Source organism: Copadichromis virginalis, linkage group LG2, assembly GCF_057382275.1.
Source record: "Copadichromis virginalis isolate Kocher_CV1m ecotype Utaka linkage group LG2, C_Virginalis_male_GT1.1, whole genome shotgun sequence".
Taxonomy (NCBI): Eukaryota; Metazoa; Chordata; class Actinopteri; order Cichliformes; family Cichlidae; genus Copadichromis; species Copadichromis virginalis.
The window spans coordinates 2,842,709-2,867,843 of NC_140619.1; the positions used below are offsets into that span (position 1 = coordinate 2,842,709).

At 41.0% G+C, this 25,135-nt stretch overlaps 1 protein-coding gene and 1 non-coding gene across 3 annotated transcripts in view; one reads left to right on the plus strand and one right to left on the minus strand.

Annotated features, from left to right (window-relative positions):
• LOC146716739 (alpha-1,3-mannosyl-glycoprotein 4-beta-N-acetylglucosaminyltransferase B) overlaps nt 1-20,852 on the minus strand; it is a 36,030-nt gene extending 15,178 nt beyond the window's left edge. Inside the window, exons 1-10 of one of the 2 annotated variants that reach the window (XM_085467945.1) lie at nt 20,485-20,852; nt 14,765-14,938; nt 12,950-13,078; nt 10,629-10,762; nt 9,363-9,409; nt 8,235-8,348; nt 7,022-7,097; nt 6,396-6,510; nt 6,159-6,289; nt 5,664-5,771 (exon numbers count right to left, since the gene is read on the minus strand). In XM_085467945.1, the coding sequence (XP_085324071.1) occupies nt 5,664-5,771; nt 6,159-6,289; nt 6,396-6,510; nt 7,022-7,097; nt 8,235-8,348; nt 9,363-9,409; nt 10,629-10,762; nt 12,950-13,078; nt 14,765-14,938; nt 20,485-20,575 (1,119 nt within the window). In that variant the 5' untranslated portion in view covers nt 20,576-20,852. Of the gene's footprint in view, nt 1-5,663; nt 5,772-6,158; nt 6,290-6,395; nt 6,511-7,021; nt 7,098-8,234; nt 8,349-9,362; nt 9,410-10,628; nt 10,763-12,949; nt 13,079-14,764; nt 14,939-20,080; nt 20,146-20,484 lie in introns of those variants that run through there. The other variant, XM_085467952.1, reaches the window with a different exon arrangement.
• Nucleotides 20,853-21,233: 381 nt separating this feature from the next.
• trnaa-ugc (transfer RNA alanine (anticodon UGC)) lies at nt 21,234-21,305 on the plus strand. Its single transcript has one exon. It is a non-coding gene; the product is annotated as a tRNA-Ala (tRNA).
• The last annotated feature ends 3,830 nt before the right edge of the window (nt 21,306-25,135 follow it).

The following is a 25,135-nucleotide window of genomic DNA, read 5'->3' on the forward strand; positions in this document are numbered from 1 at the left end:
CTGGTTGTGCCACAATTTTCTCCAGCTAAACAAAAACAAAACTGAAGTAATAGTCTTTGGCGCCAAAGAAAAACGATTACAGGTCACCAGAGAACTTCAATCTATACATCTAAAAACCACAAACCAGGCGAGAAATTTGGGTGTAGTGATGGATGCAGACCTAAACTTAGAAAAACACATTAAGACAATAACAAAGTCAGCTTACTATCACCTCAAGAATATATCAAGGATAAAAGATCTGATGTCTCAACAGGACCTGAAAAAACTAGTCCATGCATTCATCTTTAGTAGGCTTGATTACTGTAACAGCATCTTTACAGGTCTACCTAAAAAATCAGTCAGACAACTACAGCTCATTCAGAACTCTGCTGCTCGAGTCCTCACTAAGACCAAAAAAGTGGACCACATCAGTCCAGCTCTGAGGTCCTTACACTGGCTGCCTGTCCGTCAGAGGATAGACTTTAAAGTTCTGATGCTGGTCTATAAAGCTCTGAATGGTTTAGGACCAAAATACATCAATGACCTCCTGACCCAGTATGAACCATCCAGATCCCTCAGGTCATCTGGATCCGGTCTTTTATCAGTTCCCAGAGTCAGAACCAGACACGGAGAAGCTGCATTCAGCTTTTATGCTCCTTATATCTGGAACAAACTCCCAGAAAGCCTCAGATCAGCTGAAACACTCAGTTTATTTAAATCCAGGTTGAAGACTCACCTGTTCTCAGCTGCATTTGAATAAAGCACCAAATCCACACTTTAAGCTTAAATTTCAAAACTTACATTTAAACTACTGATTTTATCTACTGTTCTGATTTTATCTGTTTTGATTTTATATACTGTTGTTTGTTTGTTTGTTTGTTTTTTGTTAATTAGTTAGTTAGTTTATTTGCTTGTTTTATTCAATTTTAAATCATGCTTTTTATTTGTTCTTGTTTCTAATGTCTCTGTAAAGCACTTTGAATCACCTTGTTGTTGAATTGTGCTGTACAAATAAACTTGCCTTGCCTTAACAACATGAATGAATGATTCTGGGTCAATTCAAAACACATACAGTTAAAATGCTAAAGCTGCACATTCACATTATATGCCAGTGTTCATGTTAAATCAGGCTGTGCTGTCATGTAGCTACTCCATGACAAACACCATCATTCTTTCACACTCATCTCAGTCGCTTTCTCTTGTCTTGAACTCTATTGTCAGCTAAGCAAACAGCAGATCAACAACATTTTTTCTGCTCAGGTTAAACTGTACGGCTGATCCTATAGGGCCTTGGAGTTGACGTCACGCCGCAATGCACTGTGGGAGCGCGGCACCATTTCAGCAGGCCACGAATCAAAACAACCACACTGTGTTGGAAGGAAGATTGCTACGAACCACACTTAAAAGCAGCTCAAAATAAAAACGACGGTATAGAGACAGATTGCGTCCGGATGCAAAGACACGGTACTTGCAAAAAAAAGCGTGCACTGGAAATGTGGACCCGTATGAAATAACGACAGTGGAGTAGAAACACTAGGCCAACCGCTATTGACTTACGGTGTGTCCACACCGAACAGAGCGTCAGGTTTACATGTAAAGTCAATGGAAAAGTGCGATGACACGCGATTGCGGGTCCCGCGAAAATTCCGAAGCAGATTTGCGTCGCGAAAACACGTGAAACGCGCGTCAGTGTAGCGCGTCTGGCGCGTTTGACTCGCAAACAAACCCAGTTTTTGCGTTGCATTTTGTGCATACGCGCGTTTCGCGTCTACCGCTCGAGTTGGAAAAATCTGAACTCCAGCGTCAAATCGCGCCGCGACAACCAATCAGGAGCCTGGTGACGTGGCTCTGACCTAGGTCAAAGGGGCAGATCCAGCCAAAGCCCTTCATTCTTCAATGGAGGGATAACCCATAATGTTGTATTTAGGGGGTCTACATTTGTGCCTGAAGTGCATTGCCATGTAAATAATTAGCATTTACTGAATATGTACTTACTAAGTAACACTGTTCAAAAGTTGAATAAAGAAACAAATAAATGTTTGCCTTTAATTAAAACATCACATCAGTTACAATGTAGAATCAATGTATAGTTTACAAATGACAAAATGTTCACATAAAATCATGAGAGCATTTAAATAATATCACCCGCTGCTAGCATTCTGTCTCTTTTGAAAACTTATCACTACATATACAGCACAAGACTTTTGAGAGTATTTAACAAGAGCATTTCCCCTGGTTTTACTACCACACTGGGGCACATGTTCACCAAAACCTTCACCATCTTATCCAGAAGGGTCACCTCTTCACCCTCACATGGAAGAAGTAATCTGAGTGGCCTGGTGGTGTGTAGCATGTGGTTTGAAGCAGGGATTTCGTAGTGCCCCATGTGTAGCGCTGGAACCCAGTCAGGATTTGTTTCATCCGTTTCATAGACTGGTTTGCTGCAATAATGACAAACAATTAGCAACTCTATAAAGAGAATGTATATAATAATTATAATTCTATAACTGTTTATAACTTGCATAGTTCATATTTCTGTATAGTTTTCATATTTATATCCTGTTCATAGTCTGTACATACTTATAGTTATAGCATATTCATAACATACCTTCATACTGTGTACACTGTAACATACCCATAATTGACCCATATTTTGTACCCTCATACCTATAACAGACCCGTTTCTGTAATATAGCTATATTATGGCTAAAGCCCTTCTGGATGGATGCAAACTGCATTTCGTTGCCTGTACTTGTGACATGTGCAATGACAATAAAGTTGAATTCTATTATATATATATATATATATATATATATATATATCTACAAAATCACTCATTAGGATGTTTGTTCTAATTTGCTACGACCTCAGAGCGCATTGAAAATACAACTATTAGGCTATAAAGAGTAATATGAACTTATTTAGATCTTACCTGAATGAAAATGTCTGGAGCACCAACAGATATCTGGAGATGGAAGAGAACTGGATATCAGCTCATCTCACAGCTGCTATCCAGGCTAGACGCCTTCTTTCGGTAACATCCGACACATGAGCTCCCTCATGCTGCTTCCAGGTGGGGAAATGATAAAAACAGAGCCAATTTTCTAGCTTATTCCCTTCCCGATCGTGCGATCTAACATTACAACCGACAACACAGCAAGTGCGAACCACTGCTGATGCTTTCGCTCCTTTGTTTGGCCTGCTAAAATGGCGCCTCGGCGGTCACGCCCCCTCCCGTGACATCACGCTCCAAAGCCTTGAAGTGTTTCACAGGAATGCTTTTCATTGCTCAGCTGTCACACCTTATTTAACTCTACTAGTTTCACAGGTAGTTCACAGAGCTGTTTTACCACCCTGTTCACCTTTAGCCTTCTTCTGTTGTTTAAGTCACGTTTGACACATTTCCTGGTTCATATTTGTAAAACAGGTTTTAAATATTTAAATCTGAAAAATATTTTACAAGTTTTCAATAAAGGCCTACTAATGTAACAGAAGAAAAGATGACTAGAAAAGCACCTTCTCTTTTACTCCCACTCAGGTGTCCTGACACCATTACCACCAGATTCTAGTAATATGCAACCCCTGCACATGTGACCCTTGAACCTCGTTATCAAATTACAGTTCACATTACAGATTACAGTTCAGCGTTTAACACAATAGTGCCCTGCAGACTGTTCACAAAGCTGAGGGAACTGGGACTTAACAGCCGTCTGTGTGCATGGGTGTTGGACTTCCTCACTGGCAGAACTCAGGTGGTGAGGGTGGGCAGGTGCTTCTCCAACAGCATCACCATCAACACAGGAGCACCTCAGGGATGTGTCCTCTCGCCACTGCTCTACTCCCTCTACACTTCAGACTGTGTGGCCACCCATGGCTCCAACACCATTGTGAAGTTTGCTGACGACACAGTGGTGTTGGGTGCCATCTCCAACAACGATGAGGCGGCCTACATGGATGAAGTGAAGAATCTGGCATCGTGGTGCCAGGACAACCACCTCCAGCTGAACGTCAGCAAGACCAAGGAGCTGGTGGTGGACTTCAGAAGGGGTCAGCACAGAGACTACAAGCCCATTATCATCAATGGAGCTCCAGTGGAGAGGGTGCAGTCCTTCAAGTATCTTGGTGTCCACATCTCCTCAGACCTGACATGGGCTGCCCACATTCAGGTCCAGACCAAAAAGGCTAGGCAGCGCCTGTATCACCTACGACAACTGAGGAAGTTCAGGGTCTCTCCAAAGATCCTCAGGATTTTCTATACAGGCGCTGTGGAGAGCATCCTCACACAGAACATGACATCGTGGTTTGGGAACAGCTGTGTGAAGGACCAAAAAGCTCTCCAGAGAGTGATCCGTACAGCAGAACGCTGCTGCAGGATTGCTCTCCCCCCGCTTCAGGACACCTACACCAGGAGATGCCGGACTAGAGCAGCGCAGATACTGAAGGACCCGTCCCATCCTGGCAACAAACTGTTCCAACTTCTGCAATCTGGTAGAAGGTTCCTCATCATCCGGGCAAGGACAGAGAGACTCAAGAGGAGCTTCTATCCCCAAGCCATCCGTGCCCTAAACACACACACCCGCCCTCTCACATCATCTATAATTGACTGAGACAGGACTCTTCCAGACACTCTAAACCAAGGCACAATGTACATTTCAATTCCTTTAATTTTAAATATGTTTATTGTCTATCCTGTAAAATAGTCAGATGTCTATTCATATTAATGTACAGAATTCACCTGCTTGCTACTACTACTGCACATTCACCCAGTGTATATACTATGTGTGTGTGTGTGTGTGTGTGTATATATATATATATATATATATATATATATATATATATATATATATATATATATATATATATATATATATATATATATAATGTTCTTCCTCTACACCCCCCCCCCAATTTTTGCACATGTCGAGGAGCGTGTCAGGCTACATTTCACTGTGTGTTATACTTGTATAACTATGCATGTGACAAATAAAGAACCTTGAACCTTGACTTCCAGGAAGGAACACCAAGCTCTGTTTGTGTTTACAAGGACCTTCTTCAAGCCTTCTCTCTCTGTAAAATACAGGTTGGCAGACATCTGTGGAGTTCTATTTATTCTAAAGGTCGCTCGCAAGGAAAAACACAATCATGAGTAAATTATCAGACAATTACATTCGTCAAACATAAATTCAATAACCCATGAAAAATTAAAATGAGCAGTCATGTGTACAAAGAAGCCATAAGACAGACTACGGCAGATTCATGCTTTTGGATAACTCTGCTTTCAAAGCAGTAAAATTTGAATTTGAACTATTAAATCCGGTTCTTTTGTATTCTTTACGGCCAAGAAAGACACAGCTCAGAAGTGGTCCTTTTACTTTAAAAATGATCTTTATTTTACATATCCTTGATATGGAGACCTGAACACAAAACACACAACCCCAGGTCTGAAGCACAAACGGAGGTATTTATATACTTGCTCTCTACATCACACCACTATAAGTTTCAATCAAAGACTCTGCTTAGTTTCACTTTCCGGCTGCAAAAGCTTGCTCTGCAAAAGCATGCAGTTCCCTGTCAGTGCTTTTTGGCACAGACTGTACTCAGAGTTAGGCCTCTCTTATATTAAAACAATATAATCAGCAAATACGCATTCGGATTATATATTCAAACCCCAACAGAACTCTCACCTTCAGATGCTGCAGTTTCCCGGGCAGAGAAGAGTGGAGACCAACATGCTGAAAGAGGGAAGGCTTGTACCTCTGCTTGAGTAGTGCCTTCTGCTCTGTGCAGTGTTTCTATATACAATATGAGAACATGTGAGTTTGAAACGCACTGTAAAAGCTGCTCTTTACAACAACAACAAAAAAAACAAGCAATAGGAAAAAATGTACTGTTCAATGCTTTCTCAGTACTGGAAATACCATGCTTTGTATAGACAAGAGGTGTCATCTACATAGAGTGTGTAGAGTCTGAGTCCCAGATCTATTTAACCACAGATTTATTTAGAGATTTATGCTCCATTTTAACAAAAATCCTCAACAACAACGTGTTTTTTCTTATTTGTAGGGCTGTAACAAACAGCAAAGTGTGTAAAAAAAAAATAATGAAGTGGTCTGACTCTTTCCCAAAACACAAATGAATCTATACTTTGCATTTCTTGACTCTTGATATAACTGACTTACATCATCTTTCTCGGGGTTGCAAACCTTCACCCACAGAATGTGATCCAGCAGCCAGTCAATAGGTTTGTCTCTGTGAAACATGAGGAAGAACTCGGCGATCATTGGGAGGTCCCGGGTGCGAAACAACTTGCCTGGAGAATCACACATACACACAAATGCATTCGTGTAATATTACCTAAAAAAATCCACACACACACACACACAAAAATTACTTCAGTATTTTACACAAAAGCACACCTATAAATCCAAGCTGGGAGAACTCAAGGTAGAGCCATGGCTTTGAAGCTTCGTTTGTGGCGTAGGCCTTCATCTCGTCATAGTAGCCCGACTTAGCAACAACATCATCCTCTAACTGGAAATCAACAGACAACAAATAATAATTTGCTCCTTTATCCTTTTTCTTAGTTATCCTAAACGTAACAGGACTCTGTGCTGCACTTAGGCATTCGACCACACATTTTAGATCTGCTTAGCTTGTTAAAAACAGACGTGTCAGGAAGTAGACACTATTTATAAAAAGTTTAAACATAAGCACAGCTACAGCCCAATCAGACCACTCCTGGTGAAAAGGAGAAAGAGTTTACAACAGGCTATCATTTCAGACTTTTGTATTTCACATTTCTGTGATGTCATCTTTGGGTCTTCTGTAAGCATTTATAGTCTGAGCTCATCTGCAGTGCCCCTACCCAGACAAGCAATGTGAAAGCGAAAGATATAGAAGGAAGAATTATAACATACAAAGCTACTCTGGCTGATATCACAAACAAATAAATGGTGCTAAAAATAACTTTCCTGAAACATGATATGCAAAACACAATAGAAATAAGGTGTTTAATAAATAATAACTAAAGTCTGACCCTAACCTGAACATAAAATGTTCCTTTGTCTTGAGCGTAGAGCATGAGGAAGCTGAAGTCCAGATTCTGTTTTGTTCGCCATCTAAAATCAAACAAGAAGCACAAATATAACCCGAGCAGAAATTCACTCACCTTTTTGGTTTTGGTACTCACTGTGTGTTTATACACCACTCTGCATTCAATAAATAACAGTTTATTGTTTAACACACCAAACACATTATAAGTCTCCTACTCTTCATCATTTATTTATTAGGTTATGTAGTGTATATGTTGGTTTTGTGTCCTCTGTGCCACTGCAGCAGCACCTACTCTATTTTCTGCACTATAAGGCGCTCTTAAAAATCCTTTAATATTCTCCAAAATCAACAGTGCGCCCTATAATCTGATGCGTCTTATGTATGAATTCTGGTTGTGCTTACTGACCTTGAACCGATTTTATGTGGTACATGGTGCTCAAAAATCTGTCAAAAAATGTTTTAGTACGACTTTGGTTGCTACGAAGCCGCACAACTTGATGGATTGTTGGAGCATTACGGCTACCATAGGCAGGAGCCTCGCGCAGTAATCTGGGTCCTAAACTCCGTCATTCTCAGGTCCCAAAGTCAAACAAACACTGCAGCATCACTGAGAGTTAAAAACTGTCTAAATTCTTTCATCTTTAATAAAATGATCAGCGTTGCTGCTTTACCAGGTGTAACAATTAAGTTTAACATCCAGGCAACCATGAACACAGAATGTATTAAATTTAACGGAGTTAGAAGTTAGCAGGAAGTTAGCTCGCTAGCTTCCACCTAAACATGATATAGCATGTTCTGACTGACAGATTTGTGAGAAAATTCAAACGTACAGCTCTGCTATCACTTCCAACATAAATGAAACTAAACAGCAGTGACGTTTGTAGCATTACTAAAGTTCGGCTACCTGGTATATAATGTTGTGCTACGTGATCGCTGGCGACACAGCTATGCTAGCATAACATAAACACAGTGAAGCTGGAGGATGAACGCTAACTTTTTTTCCCCACTCGACAAAAATGTTAATGCGAAGGTTCCCGATGGTTATGGACAAATGCAATTGCATGGCAGGATTCTGTAATGTATAATCTGGTGCGCCTTATGGTCCGAAAAATACGGTAAAAAACACTTCAGAATTACCATCACTGACAAAACATTTGTAGCATTTCGAGACTGCATCATGTGATTTTGTATATGCACCGTACTTGACTCTTTCTTTGGAGTCTCCAAAAGTCTCCTTAAGGCTGGCGAAGTCAGGGTAGTAATACTGTGAAGGAGAGATGACCTCCAGCAATCCAGACTGCACCTCCTTGGGAAAACTGCAAAGAATGAGCTAGTTAACTGCAGAGATCAACATCAAGATACAAAGGAAATAATAGACATTCTTTGTTAGTATTTAGAGGTTAATCAAACAGTTATGTGTATGCTAACAAAATATGTAATAACAAGTCTTATGAACTGTAGGGCGTTTCATTCTCACACTTTACCTAGCTGTCCTGAAAAGTTCTTCCTAAATCACAGATCAAACATTGTATTTGACCAACAGGCGTTTAGGTTAATCAGAGAACAAATTCCTGAAAACATATGCTGGGAACCAACTTTCACACTTTCCCGTTGCCGGGAGGAAGAGCAGCAACAACATTAAAAACCTGTTTTGTGACAGCTTTTGTTAGCATGTAGTAGAGGCTAATGTAAAGCATCAGTGCACATAGACTACACTGAAGCATTTGCGTAAACAGAAATGTAATCAGGCGTTTCCAGTTCCATTTTACCAGAACATCTAATTGAGTTCAAAAAAATGAATGAATGTATGAAGATAAGTTTTATACACTCCAGTGATACAGTCATTTAAGATTTGGACATTTCTTGTGTTCTCTTTGCATAAAATTACATGCCAATGTGTAGTTTTATGCTTACAGATTACCCCTGTTATCTCAGGTTTATTTCTTTTAATCTGTGGTTGAATCTCAAAGAAGAGAAATGGAAATGTAGCTGCCTAACTTTTCCTTTATTTGTAAAGCGATACATAAAACAGACCATTTCCATGTTGAAGTTGCACATAAAGAGAAATACTTCCCCAGTAGACAAATCTCACACATATGACCATCAGCCATAGTTAGTCCATGGCTGACTAAAGAAAAATAGATTGGTGAATGCCCACATGCAATACAATCCTACTGTAATAATAAACATCTTATTTTTTATACACTTACAGACAGAAACAGCAGTCTGCTGCTGGTGCTGCAAGCAATAAAGAGCATGAAACTTAAGTCTAACGTGAACACTGATACAACAGAGAAACTGCCCCATGGGAGGCAATCTAGCTCACTTACTTCTTCATGATGGTCTCTGCTACACTGTTCACATAGTCTAAGTTTGTCTGAAAGACAGAGAGAGAGACAGGACTGGGTCAGTGATGGGGAGGGGGGGCATATTTGACTGAATTAATATAAAACTTGAGCTCCTCGAGGCTTTTGCAACAATGAATACACGCTGGTGCTCTTACAGACTGAGACTGTAAGTCCTTTGAAGGCCAGACATATTATCAGTTTCAGTTTGGGGGTTGATAAAGACTCGTTGTGTTCCTGTTTATAGTTTTTGTTACTCACAAAAAAAAAAAAACAATAAAAGAAAACCCCAAAGATGAGCAGGTATGAAAGTCGTTAGGTGTTCATGTGTCCTTTCTCTCAGATGTCTAGCAAACAGCACATTATAGTCCATATGCAAGAGCACTCTCAGTGAGTCAGACTGACATCAGAAAAAAGTTCTTTAGTGGCACTGTATAACAGCTGTGTGTCACATCTCACCCAATATGTAAATCAGCATGTGGGAGCAAAGAAGGAAGCAAAGGTCATTCTGGTCCTGAATACTTATTTATGGTATTTATTTATGATTTATTATAATTTATGACATGCAATTGAAATTAATTGTTTGCAGTAGGGAACAATTTACCTTGTTCACCACTAAATTATGGTGTTTGAGTTCAGGAGTGTTATGAGGTCAGGTGCATTAGGATAGGCTAACAAACACTGATGTGCCTTAGGTAAGCCAAGCCAGCTGCTACACTGCATATCAAGGAATTTATTATAGGCAAGCTAAAATTAGCTAGCATAAACTGGAAAGGAAAAAAAACAACTTTAATCCAATGAAGCCCATCTGAGTGAGAGGGGAAAACCACATCCCCACAATGTGAAACTTTTACCACTGTGCTTGAGATTTGGTGGTTGTTTTTTAAAGTTATCAGCTAACTTTATAAATTAACCACCACCACATGAATGCACCGTAGCTAAGTTACATGTAGCTGGCTAACTATAACTTAGCATAATTGCATCGCAGCAGAAATTAAAGTTATATAGCAGGCCAAATTACTTCACTGGCTAACATAACTCTTCTTAGTAACTTGTGTTTAATATGAAACTACACTGTGTCTAGCAGGAAATGATCCAATGATTCAAAGCAAAGATATAAATAACTTACATTTGTTTTGTAAAGTAACAGCAAACTTACGGACAGTTAGCCAGCTAGAGTGTGTGTGTGTGTGTGTGTGTGTGTGTGTGTGTGTGTGTGTGTGTGTGTGTGTGTGTGTGTGTGTGTGTAACCTCAGCAACAAAGACGATGATGAGGAGATCCTGGCACTGTGATGAAGTCAGGCTAAATAGCAGAGAGCTAAGCGTGTTGACCAGGTAACTTTGCTTGTCACGCTTCACAGTGGGAATGCCAAGCACCACGGACACTGAGAGATGACAGGATAGAGAACCAGAGAAAAACTATAGTCACTGTCTGCTTCCATTAGCACAGCAGATGTAAAACTGACTATCCCTTATTTGACTCTTGCATTCACTTTATTTATTTATTTATATACACATATACATATATATATATACAGTCAGTGCGCCCCAGGGTGGCTGTGGCTACAATGTAGCTGCCACCACCAGTGTGTGAATGTGTGTGTGAATGGGTGGATGACTGGATATGTAAAGCACTTTGGGGTCCTTAGGGACTAGAAAAGCGCTATACAAATACAGGCCATTTACCATTAGGGTTGCCAACCGTCCCTTAAAATACGGAATCGTCCCGTATTTAGAAACAAAAGTACACGTCCCGTATTGAGCTAATAAGGGACGCACTTTGTCCCGTAATACAGTGAGAATCAAAAGTAGTCTATAAATGTTTATGGAATTAACGCTTTGTTTGAAAACATAATTCCCAGCCCCTCTCCTGCTTTGTGACCAATGAGCTGACAGCACACTTATGACAATTCGAGTATGACAATTCAGATTACCGCTCATCTCATTGGTCGAGGAAAGGTCGCTTGCGGAGAAAATACCGGAAGACAACAGATGACCACAACAAGAAGCATGGCCAACAGGGAAACAAACGCCGACACTGCGGTGCAAGTCTCGGATGACAGTCACCTAAAGCTGGGCAGACACTGTGCGATTTTTTCAGTCACGTTATTCAGCTCCTGCTCAAACTGCACGATTGACTCACAGGGGTTAGAAGTTCATAGGTCACGATGCAGGTCTCACACTATACCGCCCGATGCTCCAATGCGACCTGAGTGCTCACACTGTGCCTCCATAACATGAAGGTTATAACAGAAAATCTGTCGCTCTCTCTCCCTGTCTTTCACTCACACAGACACACCACCACCATCAACTTTGCTAAATTGCTAATGAAAAACATGATCAGGCAGCTGTGATTAAGCAGCATGTAAATCCAACTATTGTCATGGTTGTTGTGGTCGTGATAATTTTGTGAGGCCACATCGAAAAGGCTCGGATGAGCTTTCCAAAGTTCTACAAGTTGTGCCTCCATCGCTTGTGTCCAGATCACACGCTGCACAGCTGTGCTGCTCCATCTTTTTCACCAACGTTTACGTTTGCGCGTGAGCAGTGTGAGCGGCTGTGGTGACACCCTCACGAGCGATTGATGATCGGGAGCTGGTCGTGAGGTGTTAATCACTTCTCGTTACCCCACGTATACTACACGACGCACGATGAAGGCCAAAATCGGTCCGATCACTCAAAAATCGGCTCAAAATGGGCCTAAAACCGCACAGTGTGAGCCCAGCATTAGAGCAGCAATGTTTGTTCCCCTCAGAGAAAGGGAAGAATGGGAAAAGGAAAACACCTGGCTGGAAAACGTTAATATGGGCATGTGCAGTGAATATCAGCGCTATGTGGCCAGAAGTGTGATAATATAATTTATTTTGTGTAATAAACAACTGCAAGGATAGATGATTACAACAAATAGATGACTAATACATAAAAGTAATACATAGATGAATAATGATGATGAGTTAAGATGCGTAATCATGGGAACAAGCGGGTTTACAAACAGGAGCAGCTGATTAGCATTAGAAAAGCTGAAATAATACCTCAGCTGAAGCCAATTGTACTAAATGCACTAAATGTGCACTGTTACAAGAATATTTTTCTTTCTATTGTTTTCTATTATTTTAAGTTAAGCAGGACAGAGTTCTTTTAAAGAAAGATTTACTTATATTCTCAAAAGTTAAGCATGACAGGCTTCTGTTTAAGAAAGAGACCTGTTTTATTGTGTTAATGTTGTCATTGTGAGCTAAAAATAAATGGCTAAATGATCATTTGTTTCACATGTGTTCATATCACAAAGAATACACATCTACTTAAATCAACTTCAAGTCAAATGGTTAAAAAAATAATTTCACACACAAAAAAAGAGCTAGAAAATTCACCACACTGGGAAGGGTGAAGACAACTGGGTCGCCCGGCCCTGGCCACGAGGTGTCCCTTATTTATTTTTCAGGGAGTTGGCAACCCTATTTGCCATACACACACACACACACACACACACACACACACACACACACACACTCCTACCAAGATTCATTGAATAGTAGGGCTGTGCATTTTTATTAAATGTGAGGGCTTCATACCTCCACGACGTCCCTGTCCCAGCACTACATTAGGTACAAGGCTGCCCGGATGGAGTCTGAGGTGGGGCATGAAAATGTAAATATTGGGCTGAATGAATGTTTGCAAGCCTGTAGGTTGCTTTTCTGTTTCTGTAAACACAAAGAAAAAGGGATAGAGGCATGTGGTGTTATAGTTAGCACAGTTAGCACACAACATGCTAATAGGCCAGGTAAAAATATATGATTAACTTTCATATGTATTTTGTTTCCTATACATACAGGAAACTAAATAAATAGGAATTATGGCAGACAGACAAAATTTGAGACCTGTGCTCCTGTGTCAACCATCAACTGCAACTTCTGTAGATAAACTGCCCGTGGTACATTACACAGAGAGAAACCTGGGTGATCTCCTTATGTTTTACAAGTCAAATGACTTAGGTCCACATTTCTTTTGATTGTGTGGAAATGCTTAAACAAAGTACAGTTTCAGCTAGAGGTCTCTGTTGTGACTTTTTTTTTTTCTTCATTAAGCCAAAAAACACCAATTTAATTAACCAGATTCAGAGAAATCCTAGAAATACTGTGTATTCACCATTGCATGAACACTGACATTTTAACCCTGGAGAAACCATGGGGTCAAATTTGACCCCATGGTTTCCTAGTAAACCAATGGGGTCAGAGCCGACCCCATTGGTTCTCCAGGGTTAAGAAACATTTACAAAGTTTTAATAGGGTTGAGGTCAGGGCTGTGGCAAGGCCATTCTGAAAGAATAATGTTAGCCTGCTTCCATTCTAAAAGCAGCTTTGCTGTGTGTTTGTCCTGTTTGAACATTTAATTGTGTCCAAGTTTCAATCAACTAGCTCTTCATCTGATGTTACGTTAAAGAATTTAGAGCTAGTCCTCCTTCATTGTTCCGTCCACTTTGTGCAATGTTCCACTGCCACTGGTGTCAAAAAAGCCCCAGAGCATGGAACCGTCACCACCATGCTTCACATTTGGCTTTACTGTTTAGGTTTGAAAGCCTCACCTTTACTCCTCCAAACATACCTTTGTCATTACAGCCAGATAGCGCAAGCTGCAAATTCCAGTCAAGCTCGAAGGGATCAGTTTTAGAGCAGAGGCCTTTTTTCTTGGCACGCCCTCCGTCCACAGCAATATAAAACTAACTTCAGTTCGGCAGGCTTGAGCCTTGTTGGCCTTTGAGTTGTTCTGAACCAATTTCCTCTCATCTGAGAGTGACACTTTGGGTCTTCTTCCAACTGAATAATCTGTACCAACTTACAGTTGTTTGAATTCATGACCTTGGAACCTCCAGTTGCTTAAAAAATGTCTCCAACAGATCTTCCAAACTACAATTTTTCCCCTTAGATCTTCGCTGAGTTACTTGGCCTATTATTCAGTCCAATAAATGCCATCAAACAGTGCAGTCGAACGAACTGCCAGTTTGAGTCAATCGTGATCACTAATAAGAAATGAACAGGCCTTGGCAAGTTCAAAGATGCTGTAGAACTTTAGCACCACGATTGTCTTTTTTATTGTTTTTTATCATTCTTATTACAAAGTTAAGAAATCTGTGTTTAAAGTTGAGTCCAGTGTTGCCTTACACATAAAAGAATGATTCCCAGTGAGTGGAGAATAGCATTGGTCAGTACATGCTATCCAGCATGGACTGTGTTCAGTGTTTTCAGCTTTAGGTCTGTTGATGCTGTGTACTGTATCCATGTAGTTATCTTTTTTGTTTCTAATATCTTGCTCTTATGACGCATTTCCAAAGACATTTGCCTTTATTCAAAGTCATAAAAACAAATAGTGCTGGGTTCTCTGCTACCCACCTTTAAAGCCTGTCCTGTTGTGGACAGAGTAAAGATAGGTGTCGTTGCCAGTTTTGGAAAGGTTCCTTAGCTGTTCCAGGATGCTGCTGAGATCCTGACTGACCTGCCCCCCCAGCTCCTCGGCCACCAGCAGACGCTTGTACAGGATCTGCAGGTCAGGCATCACTGTTGAACCTGGATGCATACAGCAAAGTTTAAAGAGTTAAGACACACTAGTTGTCAGCAAACTGACTGCTTATCGGCTTAATTTCTAACTTAAAGTCACATCATTCCATAATAACCGCCCACCTTAAGCAGATATGTCCCTTCAGATGGTGGAAAGCCTAACTTGAGTCAACTTTCCTTATTTTATCTGAATGACCACAGAAAACAAATAAATATGCAAATCTTCAAAGAAGTTGGAATCAGTAAGCTTTTGTCATCTTTGCTTGGGAGCTGGCATTTCAGCATCTCCCCATATTTTTGTTTTCACAATGACATTCATGTTTCTAACAGACGCTTCTCTCTCTGTTTATACACCAGGCAGCTCTATTTATAGTGCAGACACGTCTGCAGCACTTGAAGAGATTCTTGTTTTCAATCACTCCAATCTCTTTGTTCAACTGCTTTCAACTCTCCGACATCAACGTTCACTCACGGAACATTTTCATGTAATCAGTTCACACTTTGTGCTTTTATCTGCCACTTTTATAAATGACAGTTGATTACTTTTGAAAGGACATGTTACACGTTCAACAATCAATTTTTTTTATATGCATGAATGACTTTGAGTTTTCCTAAGCTGTAGAGGCTCTTAGGGTCACATTAGTATTAGGGATGGGTACTGGGTTCTGACATAAATGGTAGTAACCAGACCGAAAAGCAGCGCACATTTCGGCAGAGATGGGCGGTAATGCGTTACTTGTAACGACGTAATGGGAAACTCACAGAGAAACTCGCGGATTCTTCAACTGACCGCGGCACACCTGCACCAGGGTAAACCTCCGCCTACCGCACTCCTGCTTTACAGGTGAAAATAGAGCAACAGGACCGCTGAGTCTTTGACTTTATTTATTTTCTGCTGTGTTTTACTTGCATCTATTTGAAAGACTGAGTGTAAACACAAAAAATATTTTATTTTATGAGCTGGAATGTGCAGAAAATAGGTTTAAATGTTAAACTAATTTCTTCCAGTCAGAGAATGTTGCATATAATTAAATTTTTGCTTGATGCATAAAGTTAAAAGATTAAAACTAATAAAACAAGTTTTAAAAAGAGACTTTTCCATCTGATTACATTTATATGATGGATTATGCAGAAAAAGTAGAATTGGGCTGAAAGAGCTATCGCTTTATCACCTCTTCAGGTTGTAAATCGTGTTTTTAAAAAGTAACTAAGTAACTAAGTAATTAATTACTTTTGAAAATAAGTAATCAGTAAAGTAACGGGATTACTTTTTGGGGGAAGTAATCAGTAATTAGTTACTGATTACTTTTTTCAAGTAACTTGACGAACACTGCATTTCGGTGCTTAATTTCGGTGCTTTTTTTTCCTGAGCTGTGATACACTTTGGATTCTAGCCAATCATTTTACGTTTCCGAGGATAGTAGGAGGGCCCAGGTACGTACGTTCTTTTAGAGCCGAGCTACAGATTAAAAATGTCCAAGGCGAAGCGGTCCAAAGTCTGGCTGTACTTCACAGCAAAAGATGAAAACTCAGCAGCAACAAGTGTTTTAAGGTGATACTGTAATACTGTCAAAGGAGGTAACACCTCGAATCTGATGAAACATCAGCTTTTTTAAAGCTGAGAAATGCACCGTACCTACTGTGGGTGTGGTCCTTGTTATCGGAGTTAGCAACATCCCCCAAAAACCCGAAGAGGAGAGTCCTGGCCCCTAGCCCTGCCAGTGTAGCAGAAATGATGATGATGCAGCAGCAGCCGTTCTTCTCTGCGTGAGTAGCTTCATGTTCGTGTGTAATTTATGTTGAGTAGGCTAACCACGTTATTACATTAATGCATGTACGGTGAACTATAGCTGCAGAAAAGGCTAACATTGTTATCTTTTTACAAAAAAACAGCTAAACATGAAAGGTTTTTGGACAAAGTTTGTGTTCTCCATTCTTTAAGCACCAGCACCGTTTCAAAAGTACCGGTGTGGCACCGGTATCGGATAAAACCTAAACGATACCCATCCCTTTTTTTTGTAGCGTGTAGCGTGCCCACCCCCAAGGTCCTATATGTATGTGTTATGAGAGTGTGAATAATGTGAATATCTAAGTTGTGGAATACAATTGAGGGTGGGTGAGGAGGAGTCTCATATAAGACTTTGTTTAGGCATTGTTGTAATGCAGGCTTGTAGGAACAAAGCACATCAGGTGCTCAAATTGATTAGAAGAGCACTCTGTATGTGCCTTTCCATTTAGCTTTTCTACAGCTAGCCGTATAGGTCTGCTTTTCTGTGGGCGGGTTTTGTCAACACAATACCTTCACAACAATGTAAAATGCAGCTACCCAACTTCACAGGTGTGGCTCTGGCATTAAGATGAAAGCTCTGGTATGAGAGCTCACCAGTATTGCAGCAGACTTAATGGTGTCTACAGTTATTGGAGTATTTATGATAGAACATTTACCTGCACAGCTTGAATATGTCAAAAAAAAAATCCTCAAATAACTCAAAATATACCAAATAAAGTTCTAGTATTAACTTCCGGTTTTAAACTACTATCCCACTATTAATAAAACTTTGTCAAGGTAAGGAGGAAAAAGGACAAGCCTAATGACAATGGCTCATTTCCATCAAGCGTCCCAATAAGCCACGACAGCAGCTGAGAGGAGCCCAGCTGTGAAGATACCTGTGCTTTCGCTGTTATGTTAAGATGTCTGTTGTCTGAGCTGCAGTGCCTTATTAATCATGCAAATATTATATGTTCAATAAAACTTTTGGTTTCATTAAAACTGTGTTTCAGCTTGCTAGGCCTTTACTCCCTTCTTTAAGTTGCTTGAAGACGTTTCACCTCTCATCCGAGAAGCTTCTTCAGTTCTAAGGTCAAATGGTGGAGAGTCCCAGATATAAACCTAGTGGGAGTTTCCCCCCACAGAGGGACAAAAGGACCCCCTGATGATCCTCTAATCGCCTGAGCCAAGGTGTAAACTGGGCGTGGGTCCCAATCAGCCAGAGTTTCAGGTGTGTTCATTGTGAAACCTGGCCCCACCTTATCATGTGAATTCCTGAGGTCAGATGGCCCAGGATGTGAGTGGGCGTTAAGGCGTCTGGGAAGGATCTCAAAACTGGATTATAGATGGCAGAGAGTTGGTGTCGTAAACCCCGCCTCTGTTCAAAGATGGTCGCTCACAGTGGACATAGATGCTTCTTTCACTCCTCTTTCAAACCATCTGTCCTCTCTGTCCAAAATGTGAACATTGGCATCCTCAAAGAGTGACCTTTATCCTTAAGATGCAGATGGACTGCTGAGTCTTGTCCTGTGGAGGTGGCTCTTCTGTGTTGTGCCATGCGCTTGTGAAGTGGCTGTTTGGTCTCTCCAATGTAGAGGTCTGAGCATTCCTCGCTGCACTGTACAGCAAACACCACATTGTTAAGTTTGTGTTTTGGCGTTTTGTCTTTCGGGTGAACCAGTTTCTGTCTGAGTGTGTTGCTGGGTCTGAAATACACTGGGATGTCATGCTTGGAGAAAACTCTCCTGAGTGTCTCTGATACACCGGCTACATAGGGGATGACAATGTTGTTGCGTCTGTCCTTCTTATCCTCCCTCGCTGGTGTCTGGTCTTCTTTTCTGTGCCTCTTTGCTGACTTTAAGAACGCCCATTTAGGATAGCCGCACGTTTTGAGTGCTTCCTTTACATGTGTGTGTTCCTTCTTTTTCCCTTCAGGCTTAGAGGGAACATGTTCTGCCCGGTGGTGTAGGGTCTTAATTACTCCAAGTTTGTGTTCCAGAGGGTGATGGGAGTCAAAGAGGAGGTACTGGTCCGTGTGTGTGGGCTTCCGGTAAATTTCGATGTTGAGTTTGCCGTTCTCTTCAATGTGCACGGCGCAGTCCAGGAAAGGCAAACAGTTGTCCTTTGTGTCTTCCCTGGTGAACTTGATGTTTTTATCCACAGCGTTAATGTGCGCAGTGAAGGATTCCACTTCTTGTGTCTTGATTTTGACCCAGGTGTCGTCCACATATCTGTACCAGTGGCTGGGTACTCTTCCTTTGAAAGAGACAAGAGCCTTCCTTTCCACTTCCTCCATGTAAAGGTTGGCTACAATAGGTGATACGGGGGAGCCCATGGCACAGCCATGTTTTTGTCTGTAAAAGCCTTCGTTGTACTTGAAATATGTAGTGGTGAGGCAGAGGTCTAACAGTGTGCAGATCTGATCGGGTGTGAAGTTGGTCCTGTCCTCCAAGGAGCTGTCTTCTTGTAGAAAGAAGCCATCTAAGTCCACTGTGAGCGACCATCTTTGAACAGAGGCGGGGGTTTACGACACCAACTCTCTGCCATCTATAATCCAGTTTTGAGATCCCTTCCCAGACGCCTTAACGCCCACTCACATCCTGGGCCTTCTGACCTCAGGAATTCACATGATAAGGTGGGGCCAGGTTTCACAATGAACACACCCGAAACTCTGGCTGATTGGGACCCACACCCAGTTTCACACCTTGGCTCAGGTGATTAGAGGATCATCAGGGGGTCCTTTTGTCCCTCTGTGGGGGGTCACTCCCACTAGGTTAACTGAACAAACACACACATCCACACATGTGCAATAACACTAAGTGCAATAATCTTTTCTGGCATCGTTGTATTTTTACTCAGTTGTATATAGCATTCGTATTCTATTTTTATCTTATTGTATATTTTTATTCTATTTTATTCTACTGTATATAGTATATTATTTTATTCTATTCTGTACAGCTGTGTACTGTATTTATTCTTATTGTATTCTAATTTTTGCGTCATAACTTTTGCACTGTCCACTTCCTGCTGTGACAAAACAAATTTCCCACGTGTGGGACTAATAAAGGTTATCTTATCTTATCTTTATATCTGGGACTCTCCACCATTTGACCTTAGAACTTGAAGAAGCTTCTCGGATGAGAGGTGAAACGTCTTCAAGCAACTTAAAGAAGTCCAGACGCTTTTCTTTGCAAGCTCCTTTGACTACGATGACCTGGATGACTGAGAACCTTCACAGACATTTTACTCCCTTCTGTTTACCAGTAAAATAAGTATTTGTACCTAAAAGATAAACAAAGTCATTCGCAATAAAAATACAAGAGCTCGGAATGAGAAGAACAGAGTGAAAAAGCAACAGCAGAAAGCGTTTGTTCCTTGAATACCTCGCTGTTAGTAATGGAGCAGGTCGGCAGGCCGAGATGGTGGGTGTGTTGGCTTACTACTAAAACTCACACGGTGATGTTATGACGTTAGGGAAAGACTTTATAACCGGTATAACTTTCATTTTTTTTCTTAGGAAACAACATTTCCCACAGCCTCTTCAATAAGACGTTTGTACTCCATGTGAAACAGAGAGACCGTCGCCCGACGATCGAGAAGGTTATGCTAATAATTTGTAAAAATAAATAAATAATTTAAAAACATAAAAATGTAAAAGTTGCTCATGCTACGCTGTGACGCGAACTTTAACCCTGCGGTATTTTCTGTTTCCATGAGAATAAACAGCAGATGAGTATAAAGTTTCCGTTTGAGTCAGCATGTGAAAAGTAAAAGCAGGTACACTCACCTTCATCACTGGGAATCGATTTAATCCAAGTAACCGACACAAAACACCCGAACGCCAAGAGACATGCTAACTTATAGGGGTAAAACCTCATCTCATTCCTCACTCACAGTCCCACCGTCTTTGTGTGCCTACTTGCCGCCGATGGGACAACAGGTGGATGTGAGCGGACCAGGTAAATGCAGGTAAGTTAGAAGAAACGCTTAGTGTCTGGTCACAACTGTGATTCTAGCCTACGTCAAAGCCAAGCATCTACGCGTGTCCGCTTTCATGCTTTTCCGCATGTTGAAAACGTTGTTACACGGTGGCATGATGACAGTTCCTGACAAAACGCTGTGAAATTCTCCGAGAGCACAATCTGACGTGTTGTAGGCACGCACGGCCAACAGCGACACCTGTTGGCCGTGTCATGGCGTTCACAGCCTCGGGCGAACCGGTCTATGACAGGAACCCACAGAACAATAAAATAAATAGTAGCAATCGAAAGTCTTACTATCTCTTTATGTAATATTTCAGGTTTAGCATGAGAAATAAACCTTAGCCCAAGTTTTAGTAGGCAGCACATTTTTAGTGTCACGTGTTTCGTAGTTCGCAGTATGGTTAAGGAAACGTGTGCTTCAAGGTAGCCTGTGTAAGTCCTTCTAAGTGACGGTACGGAATGTTGCCACTGACAATCTATGCTTACGTTGAGAGTATAATAGTACGAAACGTGCCATGTTTATATAGGCTACGGTGGGACCCTCCGCTCGTGTGGGGATGTAGCTCAGTGGTAGAGCGCATGCTTTGCATGTATGAGGCCCCGGGTTCAATCCCCGGCATCTCCAACGTTTTTTTTTTTTTTTTTTTTTTTAATAAATTCATAAATTGACTGTTGGATTCTGTGTCCGAGTCAAATTTTCTCATTTTAAAAAAGTAGCAATTAGTAATATATATCTCGTTTCATGGTTAAGCTACTAGTTTGCCAAATGCACTAGTTACTCTGTGTTTGAAAGCACTGTTAGTATGATGTTCAAAACAAAAGCAGGAAGATCTCAAAGTAAAATTAAGTTAATTATTTATTTTAAAGTATATATTTTAATCGATGTCTGAGACAAAATACAAAGTGCAGGAAGTGACTGTTTCAGTTAGATGACATATCCCCGTTTCCCATATTTTAAAGACGATTTTAGGTTGTAAAGAACAATTATATTTTTGTCATTGTGTTCTGGCTGCTCAATCCAATTCCTTTGAGACTTCTTTCCTACCATCCATTTATTCTAAGTGGGGGGGATCACCGATTAACCAAACTCATGCATGTCTTTGGACTGCTGGAGGAAGACGGAGAGAATCCATGCACCACTCGGCACAGAGAGGGCATGGAGAATGGAGCAAAACCCAGAATCTTCTTGCTCTGAGTCAGCAGTATGGACAACCACACCACTGCCCACTTTACATATCATGAGATCCACCTGTGTAAGAAATTCAGAACCAAATGATTTGTCAGAAAAAGGTTCCCGTAGTTTTCATCACCATCATCACCTTTACTGGAACAGAGAGAACACTCAGGGCAACAGAAAATGCATCCGTAGCCAAATGCATTCAAAACTGGCAATACAGCATGTGCTATTGTACTATTCCAGCTGACAGCAGTGTCATTGTTGAACCAAGTAAGGATTTTATCCTGTTATGAATTTAAGAAAGATTTACATGAAATATCAAGTTAACTTTGTTGTGAGTTTCATAAAGTCTGATGATCTCAGTTCTGACATCTACATTAGTAATCACTCTTCACACTGCCTTCTTTGTGGTCATGACCTCTCCTCCACCCACAGCTCTGTTTGGGGTTTGCCATCATCAGATCACCAGGTCAGCTCCATCAGGACCAGGCTGGCCATTGTTAGCGCCATACAGTGCAGCCTGACCTCAGGCCAATGGCATATTCCATCATAAGGTAATCAGCTGCGGACACCCTGACTTCATGTCTGTTAAAATCATGGATACTGAAACAATATATTGTCTTTTAACAACTTGAGCTTCAAAATAACCACATGGCCTTCAGAACATCAGTCCCACTGCAACACAGATGTGCTCAGAGCGATCCCATGTGTGCAGCGCTTCAGAAAGGCTCATTCAGACAAGTTAACAGAGACACCATGCACACCAAAAAGGGCCATTTCTGTCACTACGGGTAACAGCAAGATGAACCACACACAGCCCCATTCACATATTTACCAAGATCCCCCCACCCATCATCCATCACCCATTACCCCAGAGTGACCTTTGACACCTCCCAGCAGCTGCATTTATCGGGAAATAGGCTGTTGTCACGGTGACTGAGGAGCAGTTTTATTTTCATTTACCCCTTAAACAGTGAACAAAAACACACAAGGAATAAAAAGTTTAAAATCTGACTTTCTTTGTAAATTATCCACATGTTTATCCCTGTATGGAAATATATATGGTAATGTTTCTGACTGCAAAAGTGTTTTAAGCTGGAGTACCATATGCTGTAACTAACCAGGACTAGAACAGTTGTTGTACTGTAATCTTAGCTTTTTAGACGTGGATATCACAGACAGTTCACTCTCATATACTGTAGCAGCTAAAGGAGACCATATTTTACAAAATCAGCTTCATGATGTACTCAGTAACCCTTGAAACAAGCAACTGAAGCCATGAGCCCACCAGGAAAGTAACTGCGATCATAGAATAAAGGAGCTTAGCGTTGTTTTCCCCTGTAGGTCTATACAAGCAAAATTATTTTGGCTGCCACAGTAGCTAACCCCCTGCTGGTAATTAAAAAGAACGCAGGTTCAAGGCAACTTTTCAAAGCCAGAAGCTGTCCACAATTAAAAACAGAGACAGGATCCATTAGGAATGTGAGTTATTGTCCTCTCCTGACGGTGTTGACTTCAGTTTAAATATCTTCTTGTTCTGCTGTGTTACTATCCTATAAACAACTGCATTCCTCAGCATGTCTTACATGCATTTGCATGTAAGAAAAGCATGTCTTACATGCAACTGCATTCTTATTTGCAGTTTACACAAAATTTGCATCACACCAATCGTATCGTATTGCAATAAAAGAAGCAGCGAAGGACATTTTGTTCAACAAAGAAAGGGAAAAATTATTAGTAAAACATTTTACTATCTTTCTCATAATGAGAGGTAAAGGTCTTTGACAGAGGATTCACTGTTGGGGTGGAACGTTCAGTCACAAAACTGGTTGACTGGCCAGTGTTTGAACAGGAATACTGTCTGAGTTGACATTGCTCAATGTGCTCATTGATGGCTGCGATCCTTGAGCATTAGTGAGGTGTGTGAGGATGCGAGCAGAAGTTGAACCCATGGAAGTGCAGAAGAGTGATGAGTTAGATGAGGGAGTGACTTGGTTCTCTTGGTTCATGAGTCATGTTCTACTTGTACACCAGGAGGACGATTCACTCAGTCTTTGCTGTAATTTTTATAATTAAATACCCAGAAAAATGACACACACACACAAACACACACATATAACCCAGGACCCATGAAGACCAACAGGTTCTGGTGAAGACAGAGATGGAAATTGTTGTTAAGTTGTTACAGTAATTCATCAGCAGCTGTCTTTTTAAATTACTTAATGTTTCCCACTGAAAACACTGCTTGACTTTGCTGTGACGTGAGCACAGAAAGCAACAGAAAGCATAAAGCAAGTATAACAGTTTACATGAGACGGTTCAAAAGGAGCCTGAAATGAGCATTTGACTAATGCTAGTTAGGCCTGAACATTTGGCCCCTACAGCGAGGGCATCTGTAGACTCGTTTAGTGGTTTTGACCAGGGATAGGCCACTAATGATGTTCATGAACATCATGAATGACATGCACCATCACTGCTGGCTATGCATCCTGTGTGTCAGCACACCCGTGACAAATGTACTTCAGTCTAAGAAATTGAAGTCAAAGAGCAGAGAACGGTCAGTCCTGAGCATCAGTCCGTCACTGGATCTGCCTGTTCTGCTACAGACACACATAACAGGAATCAGGTTTCCTGAAAACACACTGCATTCGTCCTACACGTGTTTCTAGTTGCAGCTTTTTTCTCTCAGCAGAGAAAGACCAGATTAGATTGAGCTTCATGATCCCAGCAGGATGGTGCAGGGTTCACATGAAGGGGACTCACCAATGGAAGAAATAACATTAGCATTGACAAGAATATGGAGAACATGGCTTAGTGCAGTTCATGCTTTTTTCATTGACATGAACAGTAGGATATCAGTTGCATTTAAAGAAAGAGGCCAACATGAGACCACCCCTCCCACCAGTTCAGTGGATTAAACACAAAGAAGAAACACAAGGAAAAAGCTGCAGCAGAACGAGAGGGAGCCACAAATCTGTCTTGGTTTTGTTTTAATCCTCATGTTAAGAGGATTGTGTGTAAAAATGTCATCATGAGAGAAGATACACATAAACATGCAGATGTTGCACACATGCAAAGGCACACACACGTGTCTAAACCCATCTTTACTGTGCATCACTAATCCTGCACGAGTCAAATGTTGCATTCTGCACTCACAGAGTATTGTGCCACAACTAATTGTTTTCAAATCAGATTTTCTTTGTTCATAAATTGTGTACTGAGGGCAAATAACTGACTGATAGGAGGAAAAACAAGTTGGGAAAAACCAAGGCACAATC